General features: G+C 41.4%; 2 protein-coding genes across 2 annotated transcripts; one reads left to right on the top strand and one right to left on the bottom strand.

The window, feature by feature from the left end:
* Positions 1 to 2,210: 2,210 nt before the first annotated feature.
* On the top strand, positions 2,211 to 9,872 carry smyd1b (SET and MYND domain containing 1b). The gene is made up of 10 exons (XM_071538515.1): positions 2,211 to 2,332; positions 4,047 to 4,223; positions 4,582 to 4,795; positions 5,514 to 5,644; positions 5,927 to 5,965; positions 6,766 to 6,955; positions 8,321 to 8,413; positions 8,536 to 8,699; positions 8,908 to 9,076; positions 9,614 to 9,872. The coding sequence occupies exons 1-10, from the start codon at positions 2,211 to 2,213 to the stop codon at positions 9,776 to 9,778; spliced, it is 1,464 nt and encodes a 487-aa protein (XP_071394616.1). The 3' UTR covers positions 9,779 to 9,872.
* A 383-nt stretch (positions 9,873 to 10,255) lies between these two features.
* Positions 10,256 to 11,476, bottom strand: LOC139660361 (fatty acid-binding protein, liver-type-like). The gene is made up of 4 exons (XM_071538477.1): positions 11,410 to 11,476; positions 10,826 to 10,998; positions 10,397 to 10,489; positions 10,256 to 10,306 (listed from the first exon to the last, which is right to left on the bottom strand). The coding sequence occupies exons 1-4, from the start codon at positions 11,474 to 11,476 to the stop codon at positions 10,256 to 10,258; spliced, it is 384 nt and encodes a 127-aa protein (XP_071394578.1).
* Positions 11,477 to 12,781: the final 1,305 nt, after the last annotated feature.

Below are 12,781 nucleotides of genomic sequence, written 5' to 3'. Positions count from 1 at the left end.
GGAAAAGACACTTCCATTTGTCCAGCTGGTTGAACCTACAGGACCTCAGAGTTCCGACAGCCTGTCAACAAAACTAAAGAAGAAGAAGTGTGGCTTCTTTTCTTGGCTATCCCGCATCTTCCGGAGCAAGAACAAGAAATCTACTGACAACATGGCTGCAACAGCAGAGACGCCACTCCAACAGACCTGCCAAACAGCAAGAGATGAGCCAAAGCCCTGCTTGAACACCCTCTCACCTGCAGTCCACTTCTGAACTCCTGTCATCTTCCTATCCACTTTACAGAATTGCAGTCATCCTGCAATCATTTCATTTGAATACATTTATTTGCACACCACTGTTACAGTGTCTTTGCACATTTCTTCAAAACACACCTTTATTCCTGCAGTTATGGGTAACCTGTAGTCTAAAGCAGTGAAAATATAATGGAACTAGCAAATATATGTTGGCCATTAACATTTTCTATACCTCTATTACTAACAAAATAATCAATATCAAATATGTCAATTTTATAATATAAAATGTAAAATAAAAACCTTCATAATCCTTTTATAAAACAAATTAGGGTCTAAATACTTACTACATAACTACAGGGAACAAGCACCGATAACATTTTTTTAGTCCCCCCCTAATTACGTTATTGTACCCTGTAATTATTTTTTGTATAGCACGCAGTATGCAGTTTGCAGTAATTACAAAAATAGTTACACCATAACTACCTTATAAATCTCTCATAATTACAGAATTGTTACAAAAAACGTACAGTCCCTGTATTATACCACTGGTCACAATTGTTGCCGTCAACAAATAACACTGTTTTGCAGTATGAGAGTATGAACTATACATATCAATAATATTTCTTTATATACTGATAAACAACCCTTTAAAGATGTATTGTATACAAAAAGTATGAACATTTTCATAACATAATGTAGAGTATTTAACTTTTTTTGGGGCGCTTTGATGCTGCCATGTTCTCATGATTGCACAACCAGGAAGTAAAGGAGTGTGGCCACATGACCAAATCCACTAATCACATGAAACTTTCCAAAAATTTTCAAAACAACCTAGTGATGTATTATTTATGAAAAAAAGGATCTAAAAAATACTATTGATTTTTATTTAGAGCTACTAAAAGACAAAAAAAAGTTGTAGGATTAAATGGGACTTCTTGTTTTGTTACCCTGTAACTACAGCATTGTTATTTTATTAGTACCCCATAATTACAAACTAAGGCTGTAAAATAAAGCGTTATTATCAATTATTATTTTTTATCAGTTATTATTTTTGTATTTTGACAAATTGTAGGAAACGACAGGCCTTTACAACCATGGTTTATAGATACTGGCAGACACTTGGTCTGAGGGGGCATTCCCATACCAATCAGAATGAATGTGTGTGTGTGTGTGTGTGTGTGTGTGTGCGTGCGTGCGTGTGTGTGTGTGTGAAAGCAGGTGTTGTTCTGTTACGGCATAAATTATGATATAATGACATGACAGACAGAGAGAGACAGACAATGTGTGAGAGAGAGAGAGAGAGAGAGAGGGAGAGAGAGAGAGAAATCCAGAAAGAGAGAGAGAGAGAGAGAGAGAGAGAGAGAGAGAGAGAGAGAGAGAGAAAGTACCAGAACAGGGCAGAGGGAGAGAGAGAGATAGGGCAGCTCTGTCTCTGTCCAACGTCCCGCAGCTGTCCAGTGTCACCATTGCTGCCTCCTGACAGACAGGCCCAACTGAGGGACAAAAATATCCCCCAGGGACCTGGCACCTACCAACTTCATAATGGGGGGTGGGGGAATTTCTGCTAGTTGGCTCGCTAAAAAAGCTAAAATTACAACTTCAAATCAGTGAAGCAGTCTAAGAGTGTGACTGAGAATTTAACTGGAGTTACTTTCTGCACAGGACTGACAGGATTGACAAGCTTGTCCTCTCAGGACATTTTATCTCTCATTAGAATAATGTGACAAATACCAACTCACCCATTTTCTGTCCCACTTGGTTCAGGTCAAGAGGTGGCCGGCTATTTCAGTACCTCGGGTGTGGAATGTCCAGTTGTCATACTTGAAGAGGGCACAGATTGGTCTAGGAGTTCCTCAACTACCCCGCCTCTGCATTTAGCCTCTCTCTCTCTCACTCCGACGCTCTTCTTTTCTCTCCTGCTGGACCCACCGTCCCTCTGCCCCGTGTCTCCGTCTCGGGATCCACCACAGCTAACCATGGAGAACGTCGCAGTATTCGACTCACCTGGAAAGGGGAGGGGTCTGAAGGCCACCAAGGAGATGTGGGCCGGAGATGTCATATTTTCCGAGCCCAGTGTTGCGGCTGTTGTATTTGACAGGTACAGTGCTAAGTCACGGATGTGTATACTCAGTGGAGTCTGTTCAGATTTTTCAAGAGAGGGGGAAAGGGGAAAGGTGGGCAGCTGAAATGTAGATTGTCTTACTTTTCCTCTAAAAGTTATCAAGGGCAGTGCATCCTGGTTTCACCCAGGTATGATCATGACACATGTTATCTTATTTTATGTATTATTTTATAGCTTGGTAGGATTTTTTTTTAAAAACAGAAACTGGCAGGTTATCTAGTGAGTATCTCAAAATTCAATCAATGGTGAAGTGAGCTTCAAAAGTCTGTGTGGGCATGCACACACATACACACACACACACGAACAAATTAATAGTTCTTTTACTATAATTTGCTTTATCTATATATATATTTACTATCTGTCTAATATCAAGGGACATGCTTAAATACAATAGTTCTGTTTCTAAAGTGTGCATGTAAGGATGTTTAGTCTTGATCACACACATTGACATGGGGGACATGCTTACAGACAATGGATTTACTATCTGATATCTTGATCATGTGGATTGGTGAATTTCCCCAAGACACTTGTGCCTGTTGATTCTAGAGGCAATATTTTGGTAACATGACAGAACAAGGCAAGGCAAGGCAAGGCAGCTTTATTTGTATAGCACATTTCATACAATTCAAAGTGCTTTACAGTGATACAGTTTAGAGTGATAAAAATACAGTAAAGGTAAAAGATTTACAATTAAAAAGTGCAAAAGTACAGACAAGAGATACAAAAGATAAAAGACTTAAAAAGTAAACTAGTGCAGTTCAAATCAAATGAGATAGAAAGATGGCAACAAGGCAACAGTAAACATTTCATCCCCCGTAAATGATGCACACCCCTCTGGGCCAATCACCTTGAATGGACCTGAAATTTTAGCACCCCCCCATTGTAATTTTGAAAAAAAAAAAAATGTGGTGAGATGCATCATTCCGCTAAGTTTTGTCAAAATCCGATCAGTGGTGTTTGAGATAGCGAAGTGACGGACAAACTAACAAAATTCCTCAACTTTCTATCAAAGATCAGATGTTGATGCAGAGTCGGAGACTCTCTGCAGACTTTCAGCCAATAATGGTCAGTTGTAACATCCTTTGGCATCCTCATTTCCATGGGCTTTAGAATAATGACGCATTAGGGAAATTGTGACTGACAACTTTTTCTCCCAGTTCCTGTATGAGAGCAGTGTGTAAAACAGTACACCAGTAGAGCATCTACTTAACAATTTAAAATATTCTGTAAAGTAATAATATCCTTTACTGTCTTTACCTCATATACTGTATCTCAGAAGTGCCCATAAGCCCAGTAAATAACATCCTCAGGGCTATTAGAGTATAGCTTTTATAAAATGGTTACCAACATGTATTATCTGAAATGTTTTTGTCAAACTACTATAAATACATATAAAAAGGGGGAAAAACACTAACTTGCTTCCTGGTTACCGTAAGAGTTCACATAGCAACCAATAAAGTACAGCTAGCATGCTTTATGCGACTTAGAATGTAGTTAAGGAGTGGTGGCAACAAAAAGTAATACCAGTATTTTTAACATGCTGGTCCTTTGTCATTCAACATCCAGTATTTGTCTTACTTTCTTGCATTGTTTTTTTTTTCTCCCCACCTTTCTCATCCTTCTATCCCCTAATCCAAATCCTCCTCAAAAATCTCTGTTTTTTCTTTCTGTTTCATCTCTTCTTCTGTAGTCTAGCGGACCGTGTTTGCCACAGCTGTTTCCGCAGACAAGAGAAGCTCCATCGGTGTGGCCAGTGCAAATTTGCTCATTACTGCGACCGTACCTGCCAGCGTGCCGGCTGGGCCGAACACAAGGAGGAATGCAGCGCCATCAAGAGTTTTGGCAAGACACCCAATGAGAGCATCCGGTAAGCAGGAGGAGGAGGAAATAGAGGGGGGGGGGCAAGGTAAATGCAAAAGAGGGAATAAAGTGAAAGGTTGTGGGTGAAGGTGAAGGGAAGAGGAAGGGTTAGGATTCAGACATTTAACTCATCCAATATGCTTAATACTTATCTTCTTGTTACATATTTACATCATGATTCTTGTGAACAGAAACATCCAATCAAGTGGGTTAGGGATACAAATTTAATTTCTTCATGAACCACAGCTTGAATAGAGGACAACGGAAATTGCATGTATGGTAGTCACCTAAACGCATCCTAAGCTAATGCGCGCTTGTTATCAATTTGACCTTTGAAGTCACATGCGTTCTTTAATTGTGGTCAGGCTGGTGGCCCGTGTCATGTTGCGCCTTGACAAGGAAGGCAGCGTGATGTCCGACATGCAGCTGACCACACTGGACGAGCTGGAGGATCACGTGGATGACATGGCCGAGGATGAGCTGAAGGAGCTCAAGGTGGACATCCACAACTTCTTGGACTACTGGCCCCGGAAAAGCAAGCAGCACACGGTTGATGACATCTCACACCTTTTTGGAGTGGTGCGTTCTTTATGTCATCCCCGTATTCACCTTCCCACCTTTTCCTATTATACTGATAGACAGGGGCGGTCTTACCATTAGGCAAAGGTAGGCGACTGCCTTGGGCCCCACAAAAGACAAGAATAGAATTAATGTAAACCTATTTTTAATCAATTTGTTATTGAAAAACACCCCTCTTTTCGTTACAATAAATCATTTCAATCCTACTCCCTACTCTGTCAGACTATTGTGGGTTATACAACCTCTAGTGAGATTTTGCTACTTGACTTTAAGCTCATTTTCATTGACACTGCATCAGTAGTTGAGCTACTACTAAGTTAAAACATTTTTTTTTTTAATCAAAACTACCCAAGATTATATATAGAAAGGATGGATTAAAAAGCGTGAGAGTTGGGAGTCAGGGGGGCCCATACTTGCCTTTGCCTAGAGCCCCCAAAACACTAAGTCCGCCCCTGTTGATAGATATAGAGATGTAGTCTTCAGTAACCTTCCCATCACATCCTCTTTGTCCTTTTGGCCTTGGAGGAAAAGGTTGGAAGAGTCATTTGAAGGAAACAGAAAAATACTGACTAGATCCTTGAAACTGAAATTGAAATTGAAGTGTGCATGCATTGTACAGAAAACCGCAAAAACAGACTTCTGTGACATCCGTTACCCCTCCACTATTTTTGTTAGCTCTATGTTCCACTTAACTTTTCCACTCCTCTCCTCTTCTCAGGTCAATTGCAATGGTTTCACTGTAAGTGACCAGCGGGGTCTTCAGGCAGTAGGCGTGGGCCTTTTCCCTAACCTGTGTCTGGTGAACCACGACTGCTGGCCGAACTGCACCGTCATCCTCAACCACGGCAAGTATGTAACACAATGCTGCTTCACTTGAGATCAAGCACTATTCAATGATTATCAGTGAATTGTCCATTTAAAATCATTTTGCATTTCTGTATTCAGCTGGTACTGGCTGTAACTTCTGATTACAGAAAACAACTTCAAATGCACAATGTTTTTTTTTACAGTATGTGTGTGTGTTTACGTGTTTTAGTGTTTTTAAGGTGTGTGTGCAGAGTGTGTGTGAATGTGTGTGTTAGGTGTAGACAGGTTGCGTTTGGTGTAAACTGCTTCCTGTTTGTCTTTCAGTCAATCGGCTGTGAATACTATGTTTCACTCTCAACCTAGGTGCGTTACCTCAACTTCAGCCTCTTTTAAGTATAATCCATAAAAGCACCATTGAGCCCATGACACATTAAATGCTTCACTGCTCATCAACATAACTATCAACATACAGTAACCTCACCGTCCATCTTCCCACTCCGTCCCTTGTGAAAAAAAACAAACCTTGGTGGCAGTGTCCTGTAGTATGTGCTGTATAGGTTTGATGTGGTACAATATTTAAAGCTACATCAACCTATCAACACAGCATGCTACTTGAATACCTCTAACCTTTGTCAAGCTAATTTAGCATCACGTTTAGCTGTTACAATTGTTTCTCTACCTATATCTGTACCTGCTTAGAGCTCATCTTTCGACTCTCTCCTACACAGTCTATCATCTAAACTGTCTTTTCATGTTCACACACGGTTTTGCTGTTGCACTTTTGGTTTGTCACTCTCTGTGTGTTTGTCCATGTGTGTGTCTCACTGCGTCTATGGGTCTGTCCATCGTACCTACCTACCTATTCATATGAATGTAACTTACAGTTCCTTAAAAATTCAGCTATTTCTTGTCATGTAACCAGCTCACGCATCTCAATAACACGCAGATGCTTCTCCTCTATTCGTCCACTCCTTCATCTGCACAGATTGAACTGAAAGCTTTGGAACGCTATGGAACCGAGTGTCACCTAGTCAGTTCATTCAAGAAAGTGTAAATGAAAGAAAAGAAGTTTGATCCTGAAAACTAAACAAGGCATTCTGCATGCATTTCTGCTGTCTGCCTGCATTTCTAAGTCCCCGTAACTGTGTGTTTCCCCTCCCCAGGATTGAGCTGCGTTCCCTGGGTAAGATTGAAGAGGGAGAGGAGCTGACCGTGTCCTATGTGGACTTTTTGAATTTGTCAGAGGACAGACAAAGGCTGCTGAAAACGCAATACTTCTTCGACTGCACATGTGAGCACTGCAAGGATCGCATCAAAGATGACTTGAAGATTGCGGGAAGGGAAGTGGAAGGAGTCAAGGTTTGTCTTTGTGCGCATGTGTGTGTTTAACTATTATACTTTTCAAGTTACGGTTAATTATACTACTCACAAACCAATCCCAATACATTTAGTTGGCCAACTGGCATGGGCGATAACGACAGAGGGGAAACATGAGAGGGAGGAGAGAGCAACTATTTAAAGCAAAGATAACTCCCAATGGATTCAGCTTCCATATTTGTTTGTGAGTGCATGCATTTGAGAAACAGTGAGACAGATAGATAGAGACGATTGAAATACATGATTACCTCAGGACCATAACTGCATTTCAATGTGTCATTCCACATCCGATATTAAACTGCTCACAAATTTCTACATAACAGACTGACAGGTGAGATGTGTCTATCAATCCATGACACACCATAAAGATTTCCCAAGTGTATTAATGCTATGGCCTTGAATCAGATGGTTTGACATCATCTTACTCTTTGAAACAGGAGGCAATATACTTCTGACAACACAATTATCAACAGTCCACTGTCTCTCTCTCTCACTCCCTCCCTCTCTCTCTCTCTCTCTCTCTCTCTGTGTATGTGTGTGTGTCCAGAGTTATAAATAGCATGTGCCAGGTGTTATCAGCAGCATTTAAGGGTTCAACAGTGTACGGCACAGTGGAGCCATACCATAAGCCCCCCCCCCCTTTTAAACATCCAACCATGAAAGAATCCAACAGAGCCTCATACCAAAGCACGAGAAAGCAGTTTAAGGACGATTGCTTTTTCCCTGATATGTAGATGGCGCTTGGGCCCGAAAGAAATCAGACCATAAAACTGTGATGAAATAAATGGTTTGGTTATCTGGTAATCTGCCCATCCTGTTGATTTGTCCATGAATTTTGTCATAGTACCCCTGATGAATCCCATTCATTTAACATTATCCAACAAACTTGGCAAGGTTTTTAAGAGTTCTTTCAGGTCATCTGAATTTCTCATCAAAAACAAGACTCATCCTTTAAGGATTCATGAGGGGCCTTTATAAGAACTGGAGCAGATCTAAGGTGCTATTAGCCTGAGAATAGTCCAAGTGTCTTAGACCAGGCCTCTTTGGCAGGTCCAAGGTCTACTCCAGACAGAAGATAAACGCTTTCAGACCTTTGCTATCATGGTGCCTAGACTTTTGTATATCCAACCAATGTCTTTTAAGATAGAAACATTTGCAACTTACTTCTATATAAATTGTTTTTATATAATTTAGAATTTGATTGAGCATATTGTTGTGGTGTATTTCAGTGCCAGTGTAGTAGGCCTGCTGTTCAATAAGTGGTAACAATCAATAAACTTTGATGCCTTCAGCCCATCATTAAACTCAGATCACTGACCCTCTCCCATCTTCAACTCTTAGCCACCAGAAGAGCAGGTGAAGGAGGCAACAGATTATTGCTATCAACTGCTGGAGAAGATAGATAAGGCTCGCCTAAACGGTGACTACCATGAGGTACTTTATATCTCAAGTATTGTATGTTTCAAATCAAAGATGTGTCTCTGCTGTCTCTCTTATGAGCTTTCTGTCCCACTGCCAAAATGTTTTTCAAATTTCTCCCATGTTCTTCCTCTCAGGTGGTAAAAATGTGCAGGGACGGCATAACGAAGACAGAAACAGTTTTGGCTGACACTCACATCTACTTGCTGAGATTGTGGAGCACATTAAGTGAGGTGCAGGCTTACCTGCAGTTCTTTGATGACGCTGCAGATTACGCGCGCAAAATGGTGGACGGATACATGTGAGTAGGACATAAGTGTGACACTATGGCAAAATGCTAGTCTACTCAGGTACACAAATCATTCTTGCCAGTCATGCTTAGATGGACACACTCTTGCCAGCAATTATGAAAGCATACACACAGACTGTAAGCGGTCAACCATCTCCCCCAAAAAACTAAAAAGAACTTGAATCTAAATTAATTTAAATGTTGATTCTTCCCCTGACAGAAAACTCTACCACCCAAACAACGCAGCTCTGGGCATGGCTACCATGCGGGCAGGAGTGACCCACTGGCAGGCTGGGCTTATAGACGTCGGCCACGGGATGATCTGCAAGGCCTACGCCATTCTCATGATCACCCACGGCCCTACACATCCCATCACCAAAGACCTGGAGGTAAAGACTATAAAGACCCCATGAAACGGCATCTTTACTTCCTTGATTGATGCATTTGCTGTTGAAACAGGATGTTGGGGCGGGTCATAAACACATGAGGGAACATTGAAAAGTGTAAACCCATGGAATATCAGTCAGGGAGAGAAAGGCAGTTTTAGTCAAACTCAAGTTTATTGGTTGGAATTTGTATACGCCTACTGGAGCAGCATGAGGTCACCATTAAATATAGGCCTACTGTTACCAGGAAGTAATGCCGTTCATTTCATGGGGACTTTAAATCTTATGCTGACTGCACTGGATTCTACCTCCCACTTTCAGGCAAAATTTGATTTTCAGTTAGACATAGCTTGGGGGAGAAAAAAAAAAAAAAAGCCATCCTTTTAGTTTTGACCAATATCTATAGACTCTTATTAGAAAACCTATGGGCAAATGGTCCTCAAAAATCTTAACTGGCCAATTCATAGGCCATCACTTTCAGCGTAGTATACACTGTTGCCAGGGTCTATGAACTAAAACGCAATATTTCCTTTCCCCTAGGCAATGCGCATGCAGACGGAGATGGAGTTCAGGATGTTCAAACAGAACGAGTACGTTTACCACAGTATGAGAGAAGCAGCGCTGAAGAACCGGCCAATGACCATGATGAATGAACCCAGGTCTGTTGAGGAGGGAATCAAGAACCTCTTCCACCGGAGGAAGTGATCACTGAACTGCAGTCAAGTCCAAGCATCAAGAAATCATCCCATTGCCGGTTTTAATTAGCTTCCCCTGCGTTACTGTGAAACGCACAGTAACACCCCCCAGAGCGTCACAGGGTAATTGTCTGTACCGCTCAAGCTTTTGTAGGCTACACTTTTCATTAAATTTCTAAAACACAAGACTTGAGTGGATTTCCTTTCAATAAGGATACTTCATCTCCTGTAGAGAGAAATTTCTCATTTTGCCACCCTTGGGGATAAAACACAAGATTGCATTACCCAATTGTCCAAACACTCTCCACCCGAGCACCTCAAAAGTACTAGCTTGTTGCCTTTACCCAGTCCAAAGCTCAGCCATAAGGCAGTGCTCCCATTAAGGCTTGAATTCACAGGACATCTAGCTTCTGCCTTTAAAACAAATTCCTGAACACTCAAGACAGTTCTGCCTTTTTACACATTTTATTATCCCAAGTGCAGATATTCACATGCGTTTGCTTGTCCTCTTGTATACAATGCCACCCACAGTCATTGTCTGAAAAGGGAGAAGAAAGTAGCATTAGAAGGGCTTTTGAGGTCTCAATACAGACCTGTCAAGAACTTCCTGCGTTGTTAGCCTACTTACATTGACAATTGTGCTCCCATCCACCAGTTCTGTGACTGACTCAATTCCCTTCAGGGAGACCTTCAGTTTGTTGCCTTCACGCATAACGACTGCCTTTGAGGTGGAAACACAAGGTTAGTCTAATGCAAGAAAAACATGTGCCATCAACTTTAGTTCATGTTAGTGTGGCAATTTCTACTGCAGCTGACAACTCTGCCGTTAGTCAAGTGTCAGAATTACTTTAAGTACATAGTAAAATGTTTAAGCAACTCATTCCTTAGTCCCCATTTACATTTCATTGGAGAAAAGACAGTGCTGCATCAACTTTGAAACCCTAAAGTCAGCTTCTTAAAGAGCATGAAACCTACTCCATAAATGGGGAAACATATTCAAACACCAAGTGTCAGACCACAGCAGTGGAAAAAAAAAAAAAAACGACGCTTAGCTTACCTTGACCTTCTCTCCAGTGACAGTCTCCAGCTCAGCCTCCTGTCCAATGGTGAAGGAGTTGACGAGGACCTTTGAGCCAGTGGTGACTGTCACTTTGAAGTTGTCACCAGTCTCCTCAATCTCAGAGATGCTCTTGATGTCTTTGCCCTTCTGGATGAGTTCATCAGGGAGACCTAGGACAGACAGCAGTTGGTTGAGACAGATAAAAACTTTGATTCACAGATAAAACAGGATTATGTTGGATTGGAATTGCTATGCATGTGTTGTACAGCCAATTAGTGTTTTGTTCTTTACATTGCAGGCAAGTGATTCTTACTTCCATGCCCAACAGTTTGAGAGCCAGCTGTAACTCAGTGCATTAGACTTAAGTGCCAGTGCTAATGCTAGATAAGTCAGTTAACCATGTTTCATTGCAAAAGTCTTCATTTGCCCCACCCCCAAAAACAGAATAAATGTACTTGTCACTGAAAAAAAAAATATTCCAATTCCACCTGCACTTCAGAACAAAGCAGATAATGTGAATATGACAACATGTTTTTTTCAGTCAATAGTTATGAAGCTCACTCAACAAGCAGAAATCTTACCAATGGCCTTCATGAAAGGCTCAAAATTCTCCTGAGACTCCAGCTGGTATTTTCCAGAGAAAGACATGGTGATGGCAGACTGTGAAGGTAAAGTAAGCTACTTTCATCTGCCTGTTTTATACTCTCATACTCCAACGCTGCAATCATTAACCACAGGTGTCTCCAATTAATGTAGTTCCAGCCCACTTCATTCAGCAGAGCTCAAAGTAGAGCCTACAGCGATAAGACTGAGCCAGGCAGATAACAGAGATAGAGCATGACTAGACTAAAGTCAGGCAACCTTGATCCCAGAGGGAAAAAAACTACAAGTGTGACAGTATTGTGAAGTGACAGCATCGGCGCATTGAGTCAATACTGGGGTCCAATTCCTGCACAGTAGAATTTTTTAATGATCAGGTCTTCTAAGTCACACTAACATATACGGTAACTGTGTATGATACCCCTAAAACTTCTGACTGGACGTAATAATACTGTTGCACTTACTTCTTACTTTTTGCTACAAGAGTAGAAGTTAGTTAAAGGATAATCTGGTGTTTTTTAATGCATTGCTTACCGTCAACAAATCCTATGAAAATAACAAAATCAGCAATGAATTTATTTTGCCAACAAGTCTCATCCATGTAGCCGGTGCCCAATGAAGCCATGTCCCAGCAGCCATAGATCTCCATTGTATAAAAAAAACGATTAAAAACACGTCAAAGAGCCATGCCGTTGCTCTGGGCAGCATATCATCACGATGCACCGGGCCAGCCGACTTTTTCCTCAAACAACTTAATAAGCCGGCTGTAAACACGTTTGCAATCTCAGGAAAGTAGTTCTGTAGCACTGAAAATAGTCCCCGGCGTAATGAAGTTCACATTTGAATTTGATTTGGTAATAACTACAACAGCCTGACTTTTCGTGGTAACAGTTAGCGATTTTTAAAATTGAAACTATGTCTTTGTGAGCTGTAGTTCAAGGTTTTTAGCTTACAGTTGGAGCCAATGACTTCCGGGTTGACGGCTAAAAATGGTACGTGGGAAGTCAGAAAGTAACGGGAGTAGAGCAAACGCATTGTTGATTTTGTCATTTTCATAGGATTTGTTGACGGTAAGCAATGCAATAAAAAACACCAGCCTTATCCTTTAACTTCAGCCTGCTGCTTTCTCCCTCCCTTCATCCTCCATCTCCTTCCTTCCTTCCCTCCCCCTCAACCCTTGGCCTCGGCCTCCTGATTTCTGTTCTCCCTCCTTCCATCCTCCTTTCCTTCCCTCTTTCCTCTCGCTAATTCCATCCCCTCTTTCCCTCCTTTCCTGCCCTCTACAATATTTCTGCTTTGGGGAATACGCTACGGGTTTGTATTGATGAACTCTCATTAGTTCAAACTGACTGT

Source organism: Centroberyx affinis, unplaced genomic scaffold (assembly GCF_046629955.1).
Source record: "Centroberyx affinis isolate AG114_WGS23_722 - 3 ecotype Tasmania unplaced genomic scaffold, CSIRO-AGI_Caff_v1 ptg003282l_1, whole genome shotgun sequence".
NCBI lineage: Eukaryota > Metazoa > Chordata > Actinopteri > Beryciformes > Berycidae > Centroberyx > Centroberyx affinis.
The sequence above is the reverse complement of the archived record's forward strand: the minus strand, read 5'-3'. Positions and strand labels throughout refer to the sequence as shown.